The 23763-nt window shown below is 40.1% G+C and overlaps 1 protein-coding gene across 2 annotated transcripts in view; it reads left to right on the top strand.

Moving 5' to 3' along the window:
• RELL1 (RELT like 1) overlaps nt 1-21208 on the top strand; it is a 62630-nt gene extending 41422 nt beyond the window's left edge. Inside the window, exons 5-7 of one of the 2 annotated variants that reach the window (XM_063108052.1) lie at nt 1010-1246; nt 3809-3947; nt 19154-21208. In XM_063108052.1, coding sequence (XP_062964122.1) covers nt 1010-1246; nt 3809-3944 — 373 coding nt within the window. In that variant the 3' untranslated portion in view covers nt 3945-3947; nt 19154-21208. Of the gene's footprint in view, nt 1-1009; nt 1247-3808; nt 3948-19150 lie in introns of both variants that reach the window. The other variant, XM_063108051.1, reaches the window with a different exon arrangement.
• The last annotated feature ends 2555 nt before the right edge of the window (nt 21209-23763 follow it).

Below are 23763 nucleotides of genomic sequence, written 5' to 3'. Positions count from 1 at the left end.
GCTGATTTCTGGTCAGTCTGGCCCTGTCCTGTTTTAATTCCAACTTTTATAATGGGTCAGAGCCTTGACATATGCCTTTTGAAAACAGCCAGCATCGTGGCCTACATACTTCTGCTTTTTATATTTTGGATGGTTTAGCCAAATTTCTTTCAGATTATTAAAGTGGTCTCCACTGTTTCTGAATTATTATGTATAGTATGGTGGTTAAAGGTGTGGTTTCTGGAATTAGACTTTCTAGGTTTCCATCTCAGATCCATCACTTATTTGCTGTGTGACCTTAGGCAAGTTGTTACTTAACTTCTCTGCACCTCAACATCCTCATTTTGAAAATGAGGAAATTAATAATACCTAGGTCATAGGGCTTTATGAAGATTAATTGAATTAACATATATAAAATGCGTAGAATACTAAGGTTAGCTGTTTTTATTATTACTATGATCAACACCGTCCACATCTGTTTTGAGCATCACTTTTGATATCTTGACCTAAACGCTATCTTTCTTTGGTGCAATAGCCAGATTGGATCACATTCTGACTGTCTTAAGTCATGTGATAATTTGATTGAAATTTAAGTTTTTCTTTCCTCTGGACACATATGCATATGCTTAGGCCACCTATTTGTTTAGAGTTCCAGGCAGACACTTGGCTATGGATGAGAAATTAGTATGATCGCATGAGGAGGGAGATCAGTGTTTTAGAAAGAAACCTAATGCTTTAAAGTCAAACAGTGTATCATTAGAAGCAGTAGTTTATTTCCAATTAGTTCCATTCTAGAAGTGATAAGTCACACTATTATTGTTTAAAATGAACTGTCATTGTATGGTCATGAGAGCTGAGTACCTCTTGCCTAAGATCAATTTACAAAGTCCATTTGTACAATTGGAAGATGCTTTTTTTCCCCCCCATTTAAACCTGCCTCTTACATCACAAGGAGAGAGATTGTCTTAGCTGGTATATTTTTTAAGTAACCAGTTCTACCTTTTCTTTTTCTTTTTCCTCCCTACCTTAGCCCTGTGACCCCCAGCACTCCTGGGAGCCCGCCAGTGAGTCCTGGGCCTTTGTCACCTGGAGGCACCCCAGGGAAACACATCTGTGGCCACCATCTGCACACAGTGGGAGGTGTTGTCGAGAGGGATGTGTGTCATCGGTGTAGGCACAAGCGATGGCACTTCATAAAACCCAGTACCAAGTCCAAAGAGGGCCGGCCAAGACGCCAAGGAGAGGTCACCGTTCTCTCTGTTGGCAGGTGAGATCCCTTCTGATGATTTTGGTTTGTATGTGACATGGTTGCTATGTGTGTGGATTTGTACTCACCCATTAAAGGTAGACTGTGTTCTCCTAAGCCTGGCTGGTCATATCTCTGGGATTTTGAGATGTTTTCTGGTCTGAATCCTGGATTTTTCCAGCAACCAAAGAATCCTAAGAGGCAGCTTTTGCTAGATCAAATGAGAGATGTATTAAGGTCATAATTAATTACTCACTCTAACAGATGAAGCCCAGAATCTCAACTATATATGAATAGAAGTTTATATATAGAAGTTTGACTTGTGGAAATGCAAAGCAGGTGATGGAGACCTGAGAAGGTGGCTTTCAAGTGGTTTTCTAGATTCCCAGACCCCTTCCATCTGTGGCTTTGCCAGGTTTGTGAGCAGAAGAACATCCATGGAGAATTGTTCATGAGGGATATTTAATGAGATGGGCCTGGAAGTGGCCCATATCATTTTGGCTCTCATTCCACTGGCCAGAACTCAATCCCTTGGCCATACCTAACTAGCAGGGAGCTGGGCAACATCATCGAACTACGTGCCAGGAAGAAGAGGAGATGGATCTGATCCACTGCTCTCCAGTCTCTCTGCCTTGGAAGACCCTTGTGAATTGCTGGGGCTGCTATCTTTCAGTTCACTTGCTCTGTGTCCTGGGTTTCTCAGTCCTAACGTTCCTTTCACTCGTGACCCATATGTGATACGGAGATCTTGCAGTTCAGGAGATGAGTCAATCTGACTTCACAGAAAGCATTTTTGTGGTGGAATGCTTTTGCAGTTTCTGCTCTCTGCATTATGAGTGTCACGCAGGAACTGCATTGCTAATGCTGCCTTTGGAAAGGGTGTGGAGAGTAGTGGTTAAGAGCACACATGACAGAGTCAGACTGGGTAAGAGCTAGCCAAAGCTGACAGTACTACATACATGACAAGCCTCTGGGAAGAGTGTCCTCAGCTCACTGTATCTACCTCATTCAGGTCCTGGCACCACTACTTACAGACTGTTACTTTGCTCTGTGGCTCAGTTTCCTCCTTTGTAAAGTGAGGATGACAATCACACCCACCTCATAGGGTTGCTGTGAAGACTAAATGAGGTGACTCACATAAAGTTCTTAGACCAGTTTTGGGCACTTACGCATTCAAGAAATGTTGGCTGTTGTTATTATCATTTTAGTTCAGTAGAGTTTCATCATGTGTTTCACAAGCAAGGAGAAGACTGCAAGGCTGTTTGCTACTAACAGCAAAACAGTACTACTCATGACCATACTGTTTTATTAAGAAGCAGAGTCATGGGAATTTATGAATGCGCATGTAATGAGAACTTGTAGCTTGTTTAGACAAAGCATATTTGTTTGCTTTTAAAAAAATCCGCTGAAATTTTCAACTCAGATTCAACATGGCTTTTTTTAGATGCCCCAAATCCAACTCTCTTTCTTGGACATTGGATACCGTGAGCATTTAATTATTACAGGCTATTTTTCAGTGTGTGTTTCTTAAGAGAGTCTTATAGTTGGATAGAATAGATTGGTGTTTATAACCTTTGCATGCTCTTTCTTTTACTCCCTCAGAGTCTTCCTCCTCCTCTGGGTTGATGATCTCATTCTGTACAAAGCAGGAGAATTTATTTTAGATGGCTTTAAGGGAAATTAAGTCCAGAACTAGAAAGAAGCCATTATGAAAGACTCTAGGGATTTGATAGTGATGTATTAGGAAAACAATCAGATTGAGTAGATTTCTTTAATTTCACTCTTTTTTTTTTTTTTTTTTTTGACCAGTGAGGGGATTGCAGCCCCCGGCTTGGTGTGGTCTGCACCACGCTCAGCGAGTGAGCGCACCGGCCATCGCTATATAGGGGCGCTGCACTCTCCTGAGTGAGCCACGGGGCCGGCCCTAATTTCACTCTTAATTCTTAATGGAAATCTCTTCCTTAACTTACTTAATTTTTTCCTTAATCCTTATTGGATATTAGCCTAAATTTGTCTTTAAAAAACAGACAAACCAAGACCCCAATCCTGCCACCAACTAATACTGATAGAATGCTTTGTTGGGGCTCTTTGGGCTGTGTCTTGTGTGCATGTGTGGGCAAGTGTGTGCAGGTGTTGAGATAGGACCATCGGACAGGTGTCTATTTTTGTAAGGAACTTATCTAGTGAACATTTTGGTTGTGTGAGTCTAATTTGTAAACCATTCGTACTTTTTTATCTTGCTTTCTGTGGTTAAAAAACCTGATGTTAAAGCCCATGTGATTGTTAGAAACAACTCTGAGGCTGTTTGATATTTGAGTGGCTGTGTTTTTTAATGCATTTGGCATGGTCTATGAAATATCCAGCCTAGTCTGTGATGTGGTTAAGTGAAAATCAGCTGGAGAGTTTGGCAGGGGACAGGGAGATTTGCTGGGGAGAAATGTTCCTCCTAGTGAGTACGTTCTTCACTGCTATCCTCCCTTTTGGCTGAGTTTGTTTGGGATCCTCTAGATGGATGGTTTTTGATTTACTCATAATTCTTTCCTGGGAAAGCAAAACTCATCAGATCTTCTCTTTCCCCCTCAGGTTTAGAGTTACAAAAGTGGAACACAAATCAAACCAGAAGGAGCGGAGGAGTTTGATGTCTGTTAGTGGGACCGAAAGCGTCAATGGGGAGGTGCCTGTGACACCTGTGAAGAGAGAACGAAGTGACACAGAGTAGCAGGTGAGCTGTAGTTTTGGTGAGATTGTGGGTGGGGTGATGCCTGGTGGGAAGAAGGTACTGGGGACCTCCTCAGGGTCTGTGGCAGCCCAGGAATGACACTTGGCAGGGAACTGGGAAAGCTTTCCTGGAACTGCCAAGACTGAGGGGAACTGAGCATGATTACTTGTTTGTCCAGAGCTTTTTGTAAAGAGGACACAAATTTGGTGACTCCAGCAGCTTTGCCTGCATGAAAATGAGGATAGAGGATTATGTATGAGGCAATGTGGAGTGGTGAGGATTGTGGCAAACTAGAAATCACATCGCCCATCTATAGGGCTTGCATTACCACAAGGTGGAAAATGCCTAATGTTGCTACATCTCCTTACCCAAAAAAAGGTGAAATCACCACAGGTTTTTAAATGTTGGCAGCTTATTAAATTTTCTTTAAAAAACCATGCAGGCCAAATAACATAATGTGTCATCATTTCTAGGTAAACTGATTTGAAAAAGGCTGGAGCAAACCAACCAATGCTTTTCCCTTTGAGTTGGAAACTAGTTTTCTTTGATGTGTCACAGTTCTGAAATACCCTTAGTAGGAATATTACTCTCTCCATTAGCTCTTTTGAAGCATAAGCAAAAGCGACTGCTTCTGGGTTTGGCAAGCTCAATTTTGGAAGATACTGCTTTAAGAAAAAAACCCCAAAACTCAATATTGGCTTAGCTTTCATCTTACTTTTTTCTTTCTGTTCTTTCTTGAGTAGCATTTATCCTTTTTATGTTTCTTATTATACATAAAAGGGCAGGTGTGAGGACTTGGGAGTGATCATGCTCTAAAAGCTCCAATGGGACCATCAGCGGCAGAAGAGTTTACACGTACGAAGGAGTAGGAGGTGGTCAGGCAGGGTCACTGAATCTGCAGGGAAGTAGCAAAGCTGAGCCCTAGCCCTGGAGTTAGACTGCCTGGTTCAAATCCCAGTTTGCCACTCACTGACACTAGGGCCCGGGCGAGGTACTTCAGCTTTTTATGCCTCACGGGAACAGAGAATGACGCTGCCTGCCCCAAGGCGTCATGTGTAACTGAAGCCCAGGGCCTGGCATGTAGAAAATGCTCAGACAGTGCTGCTGATTATTATGAGTTAATTCACATTTGGTTGGGGAGGAGAGAAGTGACTTTTTGGGTGAAGCTTCTCTTATTATCTGTCAGACTCAGAGGGTTGGAGATGTTCTGGAAGTAAGCTGGAAGAGTCATGCTCCTGAATTCTCTAAGACATAGGGGTTCTGATAGCTTTCTAGTATTGGTTCTTGTGGTCTCGCCTTTGGGGAGATCTGGCCTCTTTTCCCAAGTTTTGTAGTCAAATATGGGCTTTCTTTAAAGAGAAGAAATAGTACAGAAAAGTCTGTCTTTGGCTTCTCAGCCAGTTACTGGTGACCTTGAGTAAGGGAAGCTGAGGAATTTAGGAAAAGGAAGAGGATGACGAAGACAATAGTAATCACAGCTAATGCTAATCCAATTTTCTAGACTTCTAGGCATTGTATTGATATGTATCTCACATGTCATTGTTATAAACATCTCTTAATGGGGTTGACCCTGTCATCCCCGTTTTACAGATGAGGAAACTGATGAATGGAAAGGGTAAGTTCCATGTTGAAGGTCCCCCTAGAAGGAGGAGCTGAGATTTGAACCTAGTTCTCTGACTACAAGATCAATCACAACCACCCTTCTATCATCCAAGGTGCTCACAAAGGGGTAGCACTAGACCCATGAATGGGGACATTTCCACCAATGATCTAGAACTTTGTGGTCCAATATGGTAGCCACTAGTCACCTGTGGCTATTTAAATTTAAATTAATTAAAATTAAAAATTTAGTTCTGCAGCTAAACTAGTCGCATTCCAAGTGTTCAGTAGCCACAAAAGTCTAGGGTCTACCGTATTGGACAGTGCAGACACAGAACATTTCCATCATCGCAGGGAGGTGTATTGAACAAGAAGATGGTACCTTAGAATCAGAATGTTGAGTGACCTTGGTCGATTAGAGAAGGATTCTGATTAATGTCAGTGAGGACTTGCCTGTCTGGGAAGAGAAGCATCTGGCTATTCAGGTCTAAGGTAAGGAAGGCTTAGCCTGTTTAGTTGCACAGAAAATATGATCATAATGACCGTCTGCATATGAGTCATCAGCTGGGCAGTGTGTTGAGAAACGGAGCAGATGCGTAAGAAGATGCGCAAGGTGATCCTTTTGTCAGACTCAGCCCTGATTAGAGCTTGCTAATGTGCCATGGCTCTAATTTTGGCTGCTACTGCCCAGAGACCAGACTCTAGATTTGGAAAGGTTCAAAGAATTAGGATTGCTCAGCTGGTTTTCTTGGCCCAGTTTTGTCTATAGGACTATCTGACTGTAGGAATTTGATCCAATCATCTGAAGTCTTGACCACATTTAACTGGTTTACAATTTGATATTCTCTGCAAAGCAAAGTCATCCGGCAGGATTATGTAAAAGAGGATTGGATTTGATCAGTAGACGTGGTTCTGAGCTTCACCATTTGGAAATTATACTTATGTGCCCCTATCCCTGATTTTCTAGAATGTGAAATAAGGATAATAAATTCATTGATTTGAGGCAGGTGCCAAGAGAGTATCTGGAATATAGTTGGCTCTCAGAGGAGGGTAGTCATAGTGTGTTGTTCCATCCAAATCATCAAAAAGCACACAAGTAGCCTCAAAAAGGCAATGTGTTTTCTGAGCCTCCAACCAGCTGTAATTAATTTTGAAATTAAAAATAAAAATTTTTATTATGGACGTTTTCAAAGTAGAATAATATTATGATGTATGCCCATGACCCATGGAGTTAATTAATTATGATACCTACAGCTTTTTGGATACTCTGTATCTGGCATGGTTTAAAAGGTACATTTCATGTATTACCTTATTTAATCCTCACGACAGCAATAGGCAGGTGCTTGTAGGTGCTAGTTAGTACAGCATTTTGCAGGTGAAGGTCTTAAAGACTGAGTTTAAGCTACTTGTTTGAGTTAGCAAGAGTATGATGGAGTTTAGAGTCAAACCCAGCCAACCTGGCTTCGGGTATCACAGACTTGATTCAATTGGGTCCTGGTCAGGTTGGGACCTGCTGGGTGACCACATGTTATTACTCCAACAGAGTGTGGGCTCTGAAAAAGGTGGGAAGGAAATATTCATTGGCATTTTAAAAAACTTTATTTATTCATTAAACTTTCTTGCTGGTTTTCTTATTTCTTATCCAAAGAGTATGTTTGGGGTATTTAACATGACTTGATTTTCCAACTAGAGAAATCCTGAAATTTTTCCTTCTGGGCTAAGGTCTCTGGTTCTGGACTGAATCAGATTTGCCCTAGACTGTAGCTAATGTGTCGTAGGAAAGGAGTGTTATGTATCTTTTAAACAGTCACATAAAGATGTACAATCTTTAGAATTCGATTTTTTCCTGAAAGATGTTTTTGTTCAAATTTGGATTTTTAGACAAACTATTTTTCTGAAATGCTTTGTTTTACTGTAGAATAGATGCAAATATTCAGCTATATTTACATATCCACTCATTGGTTAGGTTTCTTTTTTCTTTCTTTCTTCTTTTTTAGGTGGTAGTTACTAGAAACTAAACTTATTCCACATAGAAGATTCCTTTCTCCCTGTGTTTCCTTCTCTCTTTAAAAAGCAAAATCTGCTGGCTGGCATCTCCTCACCTCTTATTTTTCTCACTCTGCTTCTTTGGCCTGAGTTCTTTTTTGTAGCTAGATCTAATTTGCCCTGTGCCTGATTTATTTTGGCAATGCAGTTAAAATGGTTTCTTTTTCTACAGAAAATGTGTTTTTATTTCTTCTTAGAAGAATAAGCTTTTGTTCTTCATAGTTAAATAAATCGAATTGCTTTCAAGCTCCAAATGCCAGTGCCTTGTCTTCATTGTCACTGGTCTTTTGCTTTTTAAAAATGATACTGTCGTAAGCATTCCTCTATACTGCATGTTTCTGAAATACGTACCCCTTTTTCCATTTTATGATAGTATCTTCTTGAAAACACTGATTTGGTAAGTTTACAGAGCAATATTTTTAAAAAATTTATTTTTAACTAATTTTTAAATTGACAAAAGTGGTATATATTGTGTATAACATGATGTTTTGAAATATGTGTACACTGTGGAATGGCTAAATCGAGCTAATTAACATATGCATTACCTCACATACTTATCATTTTTTTTTGTAGTGAGAACACTTAAAATCTACCCTCAGCAATTTTCAAGAATATGATACATTGTTATTAACTGTAGTCACCATGTTGTAAATAGAACTTTTGAACTTATTCCTCCTGTCTAAGTGAAATGTGTCCTTTGACCATTTCCCCAACATCCTCCTCCCCTCTTTGGCCCATTTTTTAATTGGGTTGTTTTCTTGCTGTTGAGTTGTTTGAGTTCCTTATATATTTTGGATATTATTCCCTTAAGAAATGTATGCTTTGAAAATATTTTCTCCCATTCCCATAAATTGTCTGTTCATTCTGTTGATTGTTTCCTTTGCTGTGCAGAAACTTTTTAGTTTGATGTAATCCCATTTGTCTATTTTTGCTTTTGTTGCCTATGCTTTTGGGTTCATATCCAAAAGATCATTGCCCAGACCAATGTCAGGTAGCTTTTCCCCAATGTTTTCTTCTAGTAGTTTTACAGTTAATACTTTTTTTTATGTAGACATCTTTTTCTATTTTAAATTGTTTTATTTTTGAAACTAGTATTAATTTTTATTTTAGTGATTAACAGCTGTGTTTTGAGCTGTTTAGATTTAATTTTAACTGTGACACTTAACTACCAATGGTTTTGGGCAAGTTACTTAACTCTTTCAAGCCATAGTTTCTTTGTCTTTAAAATGGGGTTGTTGCTGGACTTAAATGATGTGATATATGTGTAGTTCTTAAACCAGTCCTTGGCATGGAGTTAGTATCTACTAAATGCTCACTACTATCAATAATTTCTATGCTGTTCTCAGTGATCTCAGGTTTTTATTTATTTATTTTAATTTTTATTGAATCAAAATTGATTATACATATTTTGGGGGTTCAACATGGAGATATTTTGATCAAGTCAATATTGCTAGCATATATATGGCTACTTTGGGGGTTCAACATTGAGATATTTTGATCAAATCAATATTGCTAGCATATATATGGTTACAAATAGCAATTATTCTTTACGCTCCTTGACCAATCTCTCTCCCTCCCCCTCCCCCCTCTAATTACCCTAGATTTCTTCTCTCCTTCTGAAAGAATAATGGTTACTCTGTTGATTTGTTGTCTACATGATCTGTCCAGTGCTGAGAGGTGTGATCAGGTCCCCGAATATTATCATAGAGCAGATGCTTCTGTCACTCTGAAATGGGCTTTGTGGAGAGAGACATCCTCTTCTTTTCTTTGGTCTCTGCTGGTGACTCTCCTTGTGTTAGTGCACTCCAGTGGCTGGTAGACCATCTGTGTTGTGGTTGTGCCATCTAGCCTCTTTCGTGGCAGCCATAGTTATTGTGGTGGCTGTGATGGGCCACCCACATGGAGGTGATGTTTTTGGCATGCTCCTTGTTGCTGGTGGTTTCCCTGGTTGTGGGGAATGTCTGGTCCCCAGCTCCATACCTTGGGTCCCTGGGTGGGCCCCGAGGTGCTGGTGTGGTGTGCCTGGTTGTGGGGGGGGGGTTCAATCCCCTTCTCCATACCTTGGTTCCCTGGGTGGGCCCTGAGGCACTGGCACAGTGTGCCTGGTTGTGGGTGGAGGGTCCGGTCTTCGGCTCTAGACCTCAGGTTCCTGGGCAGGCCTCGAGGTGCTGGCAGTGTGAGTGGTTGTGGGTGGAGGTCCTGTCCCTGGGTCCATGCCTCATGTCCCTTGGCGGTCCCCAAGGTGCTGGTGGTGTGCCTGGGCAGGAACTAATTTTTTGTCCTTTGTTTACTTCTAACACAGGGGAACTTCCTATGGGAACTAGTATTTGAGCTGTGTTGGTGAGCTAAATTACTGCTTTGCTGCTGTTTTCCTAGGGAGGGCTTTCTGTACAGCTCAGGGGTTTAATGTTTGATCTCATAGGTACTTCCAGCTCTCCAGAGACTCAGTGCACCCGGATTGTGTAGAAACTCTGATCTGGGCCTGAGTTTTTCCATCAAATTGCACCCCATGCAATTCTGCATTCCCAACCAGTCTCCTCTGAGTGGTTGTGCGCTGATTGGGGGGTGGATCAGCTGTCCTTGCTGTGTCCCAGTGTTCTCCTGATGGGCCTGTCCCCCCTACTGCCCATGCTCCAAAGACTTCCCATGGGATGGGCCCTGTACTGGTTCCTTGTGATGACTCACTGGCCTCTTTATGGCTACCCTTTTTCAGCTGTTCTGGCTCCTCACTCCTGCATGGGTCCACAGGAACCCTATTAGTGGCCTTGCTGTCCTGGGGGCCACCAAGGCCCTCTTCTCTTCTCCCCTGCTTCCTTCGAGCAACTCCATCTGAAGGGCACAGTTGTAGCTTCTGCTGGCTCCTGCTCCGTGTGCAGCTCAAGGCTTAAAGCAGCCGCAGCCCAAAATGCTCCGAGCAGTTTTTTCTTTCTCTCATCGTGGTTTCTCCCACCTTCACGAACTCTGTAGGTTTCTCCTCCTCTTCCTCTGAGCTCCAGTGGCCCCAGCTTGGCTGATGTTACATTTTTCTATTTGTAAATTGGTTGATTTGTGGGAGAGAGTGATGCTGGGGACAGTCTGTTTCACCATCTTGACTGGAACCCGATCTCAGGTATTTATTAGGCCATTTCTCAAGCTTTAACTTTCTGGTTCTGTGAATTCCTTTTTTACTTTTGAAGAAAATTACAGCTTTGGACTTTCAGGGCATCTTAGAAATAGATAGTATTTTGCAAGTCCTGTAGGAATTTGGGCCATTTTCTTGTTAGTGTTAAGGAGGCCTTGGAAATAACTAATTCCTTCTTACAGGAGGACGTAAAATCAAAATTAGTAACAAGGTGATTGAAAGTTTTGCTGTCTTGAATTCTTTTAGTTATAAAGATCAGAGGATGGGATAAGGAAAAATGTAGCGTGGACCGAGAAGTTTCTGTGCTTAACCATGACTGCTCTGCTAGTGCCCTGCTTTGGGATAAGATTCTTCTCTTTACCATGATGTTGGCTCGCACTCCATCCTGAGCATCTGAGTTCAATCACAAGTTGGCTTTCTTGACCTTTGCTGCCTTCACTTCCTCCTATGACAGGGAGGAAAGGCCAGCTTTCTCCTTCCTTTGAGCTCCGCGACAGGGACTGCTAGGGGGCCTTTCCTGAAGCTGCGCTGCTTAATTTGCATCCTCTGAATTGCTTTCTTTTTCTAACTGTTCCAAATCAACAATAAGAAAGCCCAGTAAAAATATGGGCAAAGAATTGAACAGACACTGTACAAAAGAAAATGTAGAAATGGCCAATATGCCATTCAACCAAAAGTGCTCAGCATTATTAGTCATCAGGAAACTAACATTAAATGAATTAATTTTAATTTAAATATTAAGTTAAAATATTCAAACAGCATAAAAGCCTGCAGGATGGAAAAGGAGTCTTAAAAACAAAATAAGTGTCCATCCCGTTTATACTCCTTGCCCCCCACATATCTCCTAGTCCCCTTCCCAAGAGGGACCATAGAAATCAGTATCCTCCATATCCTTTCAGGGTTATGGTATGCATTTACATGTTTCTAAAACATGTCTGTGTATATAAAGTCCCTCCTTTTGCTCTTCCACAATTGAGAGCATAGATACTTCCCAGCACCTTACTTTTTATTGAAGTAGATGACTTTTCGGTTCGTGGTCCCCTGACTTGAGTTTTTACTCTATCTGCAGAAGACTGAGGAGGAGCCAGTTTTTACTCTCCCATGTTGACTGAGCCATGAGGAGTGAAAATGCTGGATACATCTTAAAAGTCATATGCCTTATTTGTCCTTTGTTCTTGGGAATAACTAATATGTTTATGGCAGTAATCCGGGAGTTTTGGGCGGACTTAAAACTTACTTTAAAACATCAACTCTGATGTTTGTTCTGAGTTATTCTTCTGTAGCTTTGTCTGTGCATGGAAGATACTGAAACCTATTAATCAGTATTCCCAGAATTTAGACATGGGAGATGAGGGTTTTGTTTCCCTTGGCTCTGAATGGCCACCCAAGCAAGCCTTCTCCTCCTAGTATATATCTTTCTCTGTTGATTGGAAGTTGACTCATAGAACCCACAGAGAGCGTATCTGTTCTGCCCCTTTAGCCCTTCGACAAGACTTACAGAAGAGGGGCTGCAACATCTACCATTTTCACCACAGAAATTTGGCAGCGTTGGAGGCTTATGGAGACTTCCAAGGACCTCACAGGGGTTCAAGGGAAGCTGAATATGAAATGCTTCCAGAGACATTTTTGTCTCCAATTGGAAAGAAAATGGAATTAATTTTCAGGATTTTAGTTTTCCTTTATTTGTACCTTGAGACTTTGAGCTCTACTAACATTAAATAGCTTAAGTAAAAAATTGTGCCTATTTTCTCTAAGTAACAGGAATTAGGCTGCTTTATAGTGACTCCACAGTATAGCTTCAGCAATCAGATTTCTTGTGCTCAAGATCCGGTCTTTTTAGCTGTGTAGTCTTGGACAAATTACTTACCCTCTGATGCCTCATCTTCTCCATCAGTTAAGTGGGGGTAATAAAAATACCACATGCTTTATAGGGATGTTGTTCCTTGGCACTAAAGTGCAAAATGGGTGAATATTAGATGTTGTTAATTACTATTTTAGATCAGGCAAGCCTAATTTAAATATTTTGCAAACAAAAGAGTTAAAAATTCATGTTTTTGATATTTCTTCATTCTCTTGAGGCTCAGAGAGGCCAAAATATAAATAACCTATAAGATCGTAGTAGTATTGTTTGTTGTACTCAGGTAGAGGCTTACTGAAGGCCAGTTAGCCCAACTCTAGCTCACAAGCCAGTGGAGAGGCAATATCTAACTTGTTTGATTTTCCTTATTAGAAAGAGGTGGTACTATTCAGAGTAATAAGTTATTCTGCCTGTAGCTTAGTGTAGACATTACATCAGAGACTAATTCAGGGAACTGCTGAATTGTATTTAAATAATTCCCAGTTGAATCTTTGTTTTTCCAGGTACAGAATAACTTTTGATGTCAGTTACATTTTACTTGGAATAAAGTGCTTTGAATCACACCATCCTAAGGGCTGGTAAATCACAGATGTTCACAGTTATTGTCACTTGGGAAAGCCATTGTTGGTAAATATATGAACAAGAGCAACCTTCAGACTTCCCAGTAAGGTGCAAATCTAATGTCAAAAGATTCAAAACTCATCGGTATTATTTGATATAGAAGGTAATATAATTTGCAAGAATATACTGCAGGAATATTTCTGCCTATGCTACTTTAAAAAGCGATTTCCATTTTGAATGAAAAAAATACCTATAAACATCTTTATTTTTCCTGAACTGACCCATATACATAAGAAGTTGCTCACCATTAATATTAAAAGTTAGAATTTAATATTAAAAGTTAGAATTTTAGCTCTTCCCAAAATGGGAGTTGTAAAGTAGCAGCTCATGGAAGAGGCAGTGGTCAGTAAACATGAAAAATGCCTAACCTTACTAGTAATGAAATAAATACAAACAAAAATAGAGATCACTTTTTGCTTTTCTGTTGACAGAGATCATTAGTGCTAGCATGACCATTTAACTCACATCCAAAATGAGACTCTTCTGAGAAAAAAAAGGAACATACTGAATAATTATTATGGGTAAACATATATAAACTGAGACCTCCCAGGCAAACTGGTTCACAAGGTCACCCTGGTTAAGAGGTGGAGGTAGAGGTTATCACACACTGAAGCAGGGAGGCTATGTTAATGTATACCTTAGTGGTGGCAATCTGGAAATGTCAAAAATTTAAATATGTACTCTTTGACCAAGTGATTCTATTTATAGATATACAGGAATGCAAAGATAATGTTCAAAGTTATTCACTTCAGCTTTGTTTATAGTAGCAAGTAATTGGAAACAACTTTAAATATCCATCACTGAGGGATTAATAAAATGAATTATGCCTTATTCATTTACTAATGGCCTGCAAATGCCAAAGATTGTAGAGCCAAATCATCTACTATGCTATATATTATTAGATGAGAAAAGCAAGTTATAAAATATCCCAGTTTTGTTTAAGAAATGATATGCCATGTATCTCATTTTGTCTTAGGTCGAAGCTGTTTAAACGTCCTCCCTACAGGTGCTAAGCTCCTTGAGGGCTTGGACTGTGTCTCCTCACCTTTTGCTGTGCCTTCAGGTGGTGCCTTATACATAGTTGGCCCTCAGTCATTCTTTAATAGATGTGATAATTCTTCTGGTCATTAAAAGACACCTCTGCAGGTTAGCTGAATTCCAATTTGTACCTACTTTGAGATAAGTTAAAAAATGATTCTGTGGTTCAAAAATTTTGCAGCTCAGATTCAGTTATTGAGATTGTAAATTAATATTTCAGACTTTAAATAATTCTGTTGTATTTATTTCCTCCCCCATTTCTTTGATATATTTTTGACCTTAGCTGACTTTGTAGTGTTGTGTTCACAGGGTTTACCCTTTGGAAGTGAACTTAATTTTTGTAGTTATTAATTGGTTGATAAACATTAGTACTGGGTTTTGCCTAACAACTAAAATCTTTATATGCACATTAGAATCAACTGGGTACCTTGTAAGAAGGCAGAGTCCTGGCCTCCAACCCCAGAGATTCTGCTTTAGTAGGTCTGGGAATCTGCGGTTTTTAAATAATATTTAGGCCAACTCTAAAGCAGGTTCTGCTGATCATTCTGAGAAACATTGATTTAAAGAAACTGCACAGATTAGCCTAGATTAACAGGAATCTACTGTGCTTTTTAAGTTAACAAGGAGCAGTTATTAAATTAGGAAGGTATTAATATTAATTTATAACATTTAACACACAATTTAGATCAGAGCAAGATTTAAAGGACTACAAACACGAAGTACATTCTGATGTGTTCCTGTTAATCTACACCTGCCAAGATGCCAACTATGCAGGGAGCACTTTTGAAAGGCCATGGTGTCACATTTTCAGCAACCGTAACTTGTGGGCATTAACCACAAAATGTCCAGTAGAGCCTGGTAAAAAATAATCCCCTAACCAAGAAGTTTGAGCCTTAAAGCATTACAGATTACTAATGAATGATTACATACCTGTAGTTCCAGGACTTCAATGTAAATATTGCTGTCATAATCTTAACTCTCTTTCTATAGACACCTTTCTCCATTTATATTATTTGAAAATGTTTTAGAAAATTATTAATCCAGTCGTGTGGTTCTGTAGCCTTGTAACTTTCAATAAGATCAGAATTCAATGTACAGGTGCACTTTTGGTCATCCTGGGGACTGGGCGCCCTTTAGAGTATAGGTTTTTAGCATCATTTAACTGTTCACGGAACTACAGTGACTTGCCCTGGGGAGGCCCTGCCAGTGTTTCCAGTTCCTACATTTCCATTCTGTTGCCCCCACACAGGTGGTACCAGAAGATCTCAGTGATGGCATGGATGTCTCTGTGGTAGTTGGGTGGGGGTAATTGTGTGGGCTTCCAGATCCGACTGCCTGGGTAGAATCCCTACTTTCCCATTATTAATCGTATGGCCTTGGCAAGTTATTGAACCTATAAGCCTCTGTTTCCTCCTATGAAAATGAGAGTTGTCATTGACTCAGGGAGTCATCTGGAATATTGAGTTAATGAACCTGGTATACTTAGCATAGCGCAGTACCTGGCATATAGAAAGAACTCTGCAAATGTCAGCTACTGTTATGATTAGTTGGACAGCCTTTTCCTTCCTTAACAACCTGCCCTTTGAGGTCTTAGTGTTCCCCATCTATTAATATGTTTAGGCTTCTAGTTTCTTAAAACGTATTTCTAATTTTTATTTATTTATTTTTTTGGTGGCTGGACAGTATGGAATCTGAACCCTTGACCTTGGTGTTACAAGGTGGTTCTCTAACCAACTGACCAAACCGGTCAGCCCTTCATGTTTCTAATGTTTAAAAGGACCAAATCCTTTTTTTCTAGAGAATTCTTTTTAAGAAGGCATATATATATCCTAATCAGAGACATATTGCGGCTTCTGTGGAATCGTAATAATAAAATTATAGTTTTATCTTTATAAAAAAGATTATGTAGTAAGACACAAACTTAAAAAAAAAAAAAGAAAGGTGACCTCTTAGATTTAGATAAATCTCTAGTGAGGTTTTTTTTTTTTGTCCATCAGTCTCGTTTTATGAGAAGTGGTTACACAAGTAGTTGGGATTTCTGAGTTGTGTTTTCAATGTAAGAAAGTTTTACTTACTTTCTTCCAGCTTGAGCACTCACTTGTGTAGAACTGTAATCAACAAATTTCCCCAAAAGAGAGAGAGGTCAGGCTTGTAAAATATGGTGGGGTCCCCTGGCGATGGCAACTGAGGATAGTGGGCAGGTGATTCCTCCCTGTCTGTCCGCCCACTGCTGTTAGCCTCACATAGTGCTGTGCCGGCTCACACATGGCTTCTGGTCACTGTAGGACGGTATGGAAGGCCCCTTCTAACGTTTTTATTAGTGTACAGTGGTAAAGAAATGCTGTTTCAGAGGCTGTGCTTGTTTATCCCTATGGATATATTTACAACCGTAGAATGAAATGAGAAGGGGTTTAACAACGTGAAAATGCACCCTGACACAGTTCGTACTTTTAGGTACCTCATTTCATCAAGAGAAATAAGGCCACAGCTGGAAACTTACAAGCCATAGTGTGTGATGTCTTCTTTCCACCTAGATTGTCATTCTAGTAAGACAGGTATTTAGCTGGAAATTCATAGCCGTTGGGCCAGTAAAGTGCTGCCTTTATTTATTTATTTATTTATTTATTTATTCATTCATTCATTTATTTATTGGGCTGCCTGATTGGTGTAGGGAACTGAACCTGTGACCTTGGTGTTATTATAAGGCTGTTCTCTTAACCATCTAAGAAGTGCTGCCTTATAAATAAGAGTGTGTTTGTAAGGAGAGACCAGAACTGCCAAGAGTTTCAAAAGATCAACTTTCCTATTTCTGCTTAGTTTCTGGTATTAGTGGTGTGGACTTTAAGCAGCAATTTGTATTTTTCATTTCCCCTTCCAAAAGTATTACGGACAGTGCAGTTTTAATCAGCTGCAGAAGGCAGTTGTTGAAGAAAGCTAATGTGATTGTTTAAAGCAGAGACTTGGGTGATGGTAATGATCATAATAGCTGACCTTTGGGAGTGTGTTGTGTTGGCTGTTCAGCTGCATGTTAAGCATCGTGCATATGTCATCTTATGTAAAACCCCCAACAACCCTACAACAGAATGATGAAGAGACCGCTGAGGTTCAACAGCTAGTAATAGAGGTGTGGATTTGAATCCAGGCCTCCAGCTCCAGACCCCTCATTCTTAGCTCAGCCTGTCTTCTTTGCATGCCCACTTCTTAAAGTCAGTCAAATCTGTGCAAAACATCCTGAATGGGAAGTTCTCCTAGGGGGGGAATGAAAACTGTGACTGCGATGAACCATGACACTCTAGGCCTGATGTCCTTCGCCCTTCACTTTGTTATTTTCCTCCATGCAAAAATGTCTGGGTCTATGGAAGCGCATGAGGAGATGTAAAAGTGGTGGAATACCTATTTTCTATATAATGGCCTAGTTTAAAGTTTTTCTGGGAAAATTCTCTCTCTCTCTTTTTTTTTTTTACTTGCAGACCTAATTTTTATATTTCTCCACCTCTGGCCTTTTTACCTTTTTCTATGCTAGAACGTTTCATGTGGGTTGACTCCTTTCTGAAAGTAGTCTTGAACTTGACATTGTTCAGCTTCACAGTACAGATCTGTGGTTCAGCTGTGCTAGAGTGTGGTAATGCAGTGCAGGAAATTGCTTATTTCATTATGACTAAAAGCTTGATTCATGCCATTTTAGGGGACAATATTCATTTCCTTTTTGGCTAAGTTGATAAGGTCCTTTATCCAACCCATCTCATTTGAGAAATCAATCTCTCTCTCTCCCCCACATCTCTTCCTCTCTCTCTCTCTCCCTCCTTATCTGTCTTTCTTTCTCTGTCTCTCCTCTTTAATAACCACTGTGAATATTATGAATAACAGAATGACAAAAAAAGATAAAATGGATAATATCTTGAAGGAGGAGCTGTAAAATAAGTAAAAAATATGTCCTTTAAGACATCTTTATTGACTTTGTCTGCTATTTCTTTGTATTTCTGCAAGCTGGTTTCATCCCTGCTATTGTTTAGCATTTATAGGCATACACGATTTTGGCCTGTAAGAGAATGTTTTGTTCCTTAATCTTGTGTAGTTCACCTGATGGTATGTATGTTTTAACATGCACAGGCAGCTCTAGACTTTTAGTCCTGTCCTGGGTTATCCCAGTCTTCAAAACAAGAAAGTACAAAGGTACAGGGTGGTCATTTAGATGAGATATTTGTCAAAAGCCCTTTGGGAAGTATAAATCTATTTTATAAGTATGGAGGCTTCATTTTTAATATTAACATTGACACGGCCAGTTGTTAGAATGACTTAAAAATACAATGCAGAACCCTCAAGGTGTACATGGAGATCTAAGATTGAATGTTTTATCGTTGTGTTCTTACTTGCCCAACAAAATCCTAACCAAACTGCTCTGGGGGTCAGTAGACAACCAGAGGTTAATTCTATTTGGTGCGTCTTTGGAAAGACACCTTACAGAGTTAATTCTGTTTGGTGTGGCTTTGGAAAGACACCTTACTGATTTCATATGACTCCTATGACCGAGGATGTCCACTCTGTTGCTCATGACTTGACAGCATGTGGTGGAGAATTAATGAACATGTTCCCCAGGAGAAGTGATACACGAATACCATGGAAAATGCCCACCAGTCACCTTAGAAGCATGTGTTAAAACACTGAATTCTTAGTATTCCGTGGTTCTCAAGTTCTATTACTTTTTGGTTTGTCAAACCTAGATAATGGGGTCCTTTTGCAATTGTGGTACTTAAATTTCTATAGACCGAGTTCTAAAAGAAATGTATAATGGGAAAAGGAATGGGGTGGGACAGGGTGAGGCTGGATTAAAATTTCTCTGTTTTTAAATATTCAGGCAGATTAATATGTGACATGATGTTTAAATTTTGATAAAAGTTTTCCCTTTTCTGTTTTCTCTTACAGCAGTGACTTTATTTGAAGAGCTCTAAGAGACTGAAACCTTTCAAGATATGAAGTTGCCTAGGGAATATTTTTATATATTTTTTATACAATTTCTGTCCTGGAGTCAGCAGGCATGTGGATAAAAACCTAAAAGGGAATAGTGTTGCTGTGCTGGATACAGAATTCAGTTCGCTTTGAAACAAGTTTTGGTTTAGAAAGTCTGATGAAAAATGTATTACATTTCCAGGGAAAGGAAAGAGTTCATATTTATTTCCCCAGCCATCCCCTGGCCACCACCGCTCCCAGCCCCCATCCTGCCCTTGTTGTACACACTGCAGTGTTTCCATTATGACCACTGTGTACAGTGAAACTATTCATGTACAGTCGGCGTGTGTGTGTGTGTGTGTTTCTGTTTCTGTTCCCCCAACTCTTCTATCTTATTTTGATATTAATTGTAAGAAGATCTTCATACTTACAGTTTAACTGTTATAAAAGATAAAAGATGAATCCTTGGTGGCAGAAGGCCCTTGGAAATAATCTAGGCCAGCCCTGAGAAATTAATCCCCCAAGTGACCGTGGAGTCAGAAGGGACCAGATGCTAGGCTTTGGATTCCTAGACCAAGAATTAAGTGTTAACTCCCACTACCACTCTGCCACTCCTTGGTCACTTACTAAAAATATCGAGAGTGTTTTTGTTGTTGTTTTGTTTTAACTTGAGCTTAAGCAATTCTTATTTAGTTCACTGAATAAAGGGGAAAACAGTTTAAAGTCACTAAAATAAATTCTTGTTTTGACAACCCAAGGCTAAAACAAAAAAAAAGAACCCACTTCTCATTCAAGATGGGCCACACCTACCTCTGGCATGTTTTTCTTGGTGTACTTCCTGTTTTCTCTCTTGTACGCGATGCTCATTATTTAACTCCTTGGGGTTACTTTTCCTGTAGGCCTGGCAGACCCTACTTTTGTTGTTGTTTGTTTTTTAGCTTTACATTTTGCTAAACACCTGTAAGAACCCAGAGGCAATGATAGTAGTACATTATTTATGCTAGGTCTGGGGTGAAGGGTAGGGCAGCCCTGTTACAGGGAAATCTCCAAGACCTGGGTTCATGTCAGTGTTGATGGTGTGCCTTGGGCATTTCTTTTATTCCAAAGCACATTTCTCATTTAGCTCCCAAAAGATGATTTCCATAATAATATACTTCATAGTATCTACTGTAAATATAGTTATTTGATTCTGTTTCCGGCATCAAACTAAAAATATCTAACATTTCAAATGAATGGTAGATTCAATTTCATGTGAATTTTTACTGACAGCAAATAAGTGGCGTATGCATATACATTCATATACACAGTGGAACAGAAGAAGTCAGTGTGGAGATAAGTTCCACTGAGGTCCAGAAAGTAGCAATATGGGAATTTTAATGGTGTGTATTAGTGTACATAACATATTTGTGGTCTAGGCCAATAGTTTTACTTAAAAACAAACAATAAGTATAATTTTTTTTGCTTTAAAAATACTACACCCTCAAAATAGTGAGGGATAAAATGTAAGTTATCCTTAAGCTTTAATTATTCAAGTCAGGGCACTTTTTAAAAATAGCAATATGACAGGCAAGAGAATACTCAAAAATATTTAAAATTGTATTTATACCAAGAGTACATTTTAAGTATTTTCTAATACTTGAGCAGCTTTTGTCTGGCTGGCTTTCAAACATGCCAAAAATTAAGCATTCAATATTTTCAACACATAAGCTTTTTACCAGTTTATATTGTACAATCGGATGAGAATTCTTAAGTGTTCCCAAAGTAACTGATGTTTACTGGTCTTGTTGCTTTTCCTCCTTCTTTAGAAGGATTGGGGATCTACAATAAACTTACTGTACAAAACACTAATGATGGACAGCTTCTTGGTGTCATAAATGAGTTGGCTACCACCTTGATGTAAAAATTTGTAAAGGAAAATTTTTCACCATTTTGAGTGTCAAATGTATTTTTAACTGTCTGGTTTGTACTTTTACGACTTTTGTACTACCAAAGCAGACTTAAAAATAAAAATGTTAAACACTGTGTTTTGAACGATCCAATGGTTGGTGCCTTGTATACTGAAAATACAACCGTGGTAGTATAATTTATTGAGCTTAATTTTATAGTGCCTAATTTCTTAAATCTCAAATTGTCTCAAATGATCATCTGGCTGACTTCCTCTTTGGATTTTCCCTCCTGTAATATCCCTCCTCCCCAGTCATTATTTTTTGAATTTGGAGATAATTTTGGATGTATAAGAGTTGCAAAAGCAGTACGAAGAGCTGTGTGTACCCTTCACTGCATTTCTCCTTATGTCTACATCTTATGTAACCTTTGGCCAATGATCAAAACTAAGAAATCAGCATTGGTACGGTACCGTTGATTAAAGCACCACTTTATTTGAGTCTCACCAGTTGCCCAAATAATTTCCCTTTTCTGTTTCAGCACCCTCCATTGCATTTAGTTGTTGGATTCCTTCGTCTCCTCTGATCTGTGATTGTCCCTTAGTCTTTTCTTGGGTTTCATGATCTTGACACTTTGTAATGTACTGGTCAGTTCTTCTGTATAATGCCCCCAATTTAGCTTTTCCTGCTGTTTCTCATGATTAGATTGAGATTTGGCATTAGGGAAAGGACACCACAGGGACCATGTACCCTTCCCACTGCACCATGTCAGGGGGACGTGGTGATGATATGTGTTACCAGTGAGGTCAAACTCGCTCGTTGGTTGAGCTGGTGTCTGCCAGATTTCACTTTGATAAAGCTACTATTTTTCCCTTTGTAACTAATATGATACTTTGAGATTGGGAGAATATCCTATTTCCTCTTAGAGTTCCCCCCAGTAATTTCAACATCTGTATTCGTTTCTGAGGGCTCCTATAACAAATGACCAAAAACTGGGTGGCCTAAAATAACAGAAGGTTCTTTCGTAGTTTAGGAGGCCAGAGTCTGAAATCAAGGTGTCTGCAGAGTTGATACCTTTTGAAGTCTGAGGGACAATCCGTTCCTGCCCCACTCCTCGCGTCTGGTGGTTGCTGGCAGTTCTTGGCATTCCTTGGTTCGTAGCTGCTTCACCCCAATGTCTTATCTGTCTTCACGTGGCCTTCCTCCCTGTGAGTGAGTCTCTGTCCTCGTCTCTTCTCATAAGGATGCCAGTCATTGGGTTTAGGGCTGTAATCCAGTAGCCAGTAGGACTTCTTCATCTTAACTTGATTACATTTGCAAAGACCCTATATCCAAATAAAGCCACATCCACAGGTCCTGGGAGTTGGGACTTCAACATCAACATGTCTTTTGGGGGGACACAATTTAATCCACTACACCATTTGTCTCAGTTTGTTTTCTGTTGCTTATAACAGAATACTTGAAACTGGGTGATTATAAAGAAGCGAAATTTACTTCTTACAGTTCCAGAGGCTGGGAAGCCCAAGGTCAAGGGGGTACATCTGGTGAAGGCCTTTTTGCTGGTGGGGACTTGATAGAGTTTGGATGTTGTCCCTCCAAAACTCAGGTGGAAATCTGATCCCCAATGTGGCAGTGTTGGGAGCTGTTTGAGTCATGTGGGTGGATCCCTCATGAATGGATTAATGCTCTCTGGGGGGCGGGGGGCCTGAGTGAGTTCTCTATTAGTTCCTACAAGTTTGTTTAAAAGACCCTGGCACCTCCTCTCTCTCTCTTGCTTCCTCTCACCATGTGATCTGCTTGTACCCACCAGCTGCCTGCCACTTTCCACCATGAGTAGAAGCAGCCCAAGGCCTGTGCCAGATGCAGCTGTCCCAGGATCATAAGCCAAATAAACCTCTTTTCCTTATAAATTACCCAGTCTCAGGTATTCTGTTATAGCAACACAAAACAGACTAAAACAGGACTCTTTTGCAGTCCTGAGGTGGCAGAGGGCATCACACAGTGAGGGGGCTGAGCATACTAACGTGCTAGCTCAGGTCTCCCTTTCTCATCTTATATAGCCATCAATTCTACTCCCATGATAACCCATGAATCCATGAATGGATTAACCCATTTGTAAGGGCAGAGCCCTCATGACCTAGTCACCTCTCAGTACTGCCCCATTGGGGATTAAGTTTCAACACGCGTTTCAGAGGGTAAATATTCAAACCACAGCACCATCCACGGGTGGATCTTGCCTGCAGCAGTTATCTCTGTGGTAGGCACCCTTACAGGTTGGTGCCTGTGTCCTTTGACATGGCTCCATTGTTCTTTTCTTTTCCCTTCTTTTCTCTCCTTACTTTGATTTCTCTCTCTCTCTCTCTCTCAAATCCTTTTTTTACTTTCTGGCACCACACAGTGCTCCAGGTTCATCTTGTTATCTTGTATTCTCATTATCCCAGTCCTGGAATCCACAGTAATCCAGGGAGCTCTGGTTCCTTTAGCTGGAGAATATTTAGAAATAAAGATTAGGGCAGTAGGTGTGCTCATTGATGCTGGGTTGTCACTGCCTGGGCTCTCCCTGCACCCCCTGCCCCCACTGATGCATGCATACACACACATCTCTCTGTCCTTCTGTGTCCATCTATCTGTAAAACAAGCCTGTGTCCTCACTGATACCTCTGACTCCAGTTGTGCTCCACAGGACTCATTCGAACCTTCCCACTT

The sequence above is a fragment of the Cynocephalus volans genome, chromosome 9, assembly GCF_027409185.1.
Source record: "Cynocephalus volans isolate mCynVol1 chromosome 9, mCynVol1.pri, whole genome shotgun sequence".
NCBI lineage: Eukaryota > Metazoa > Chordata > Mammalia > Dermoptera > Cynocephalidae > Cynocephalus > Cynocephalus volans.
This window is presented reverse-complemented; position numbering and strand designations above follow the sequence as displayed.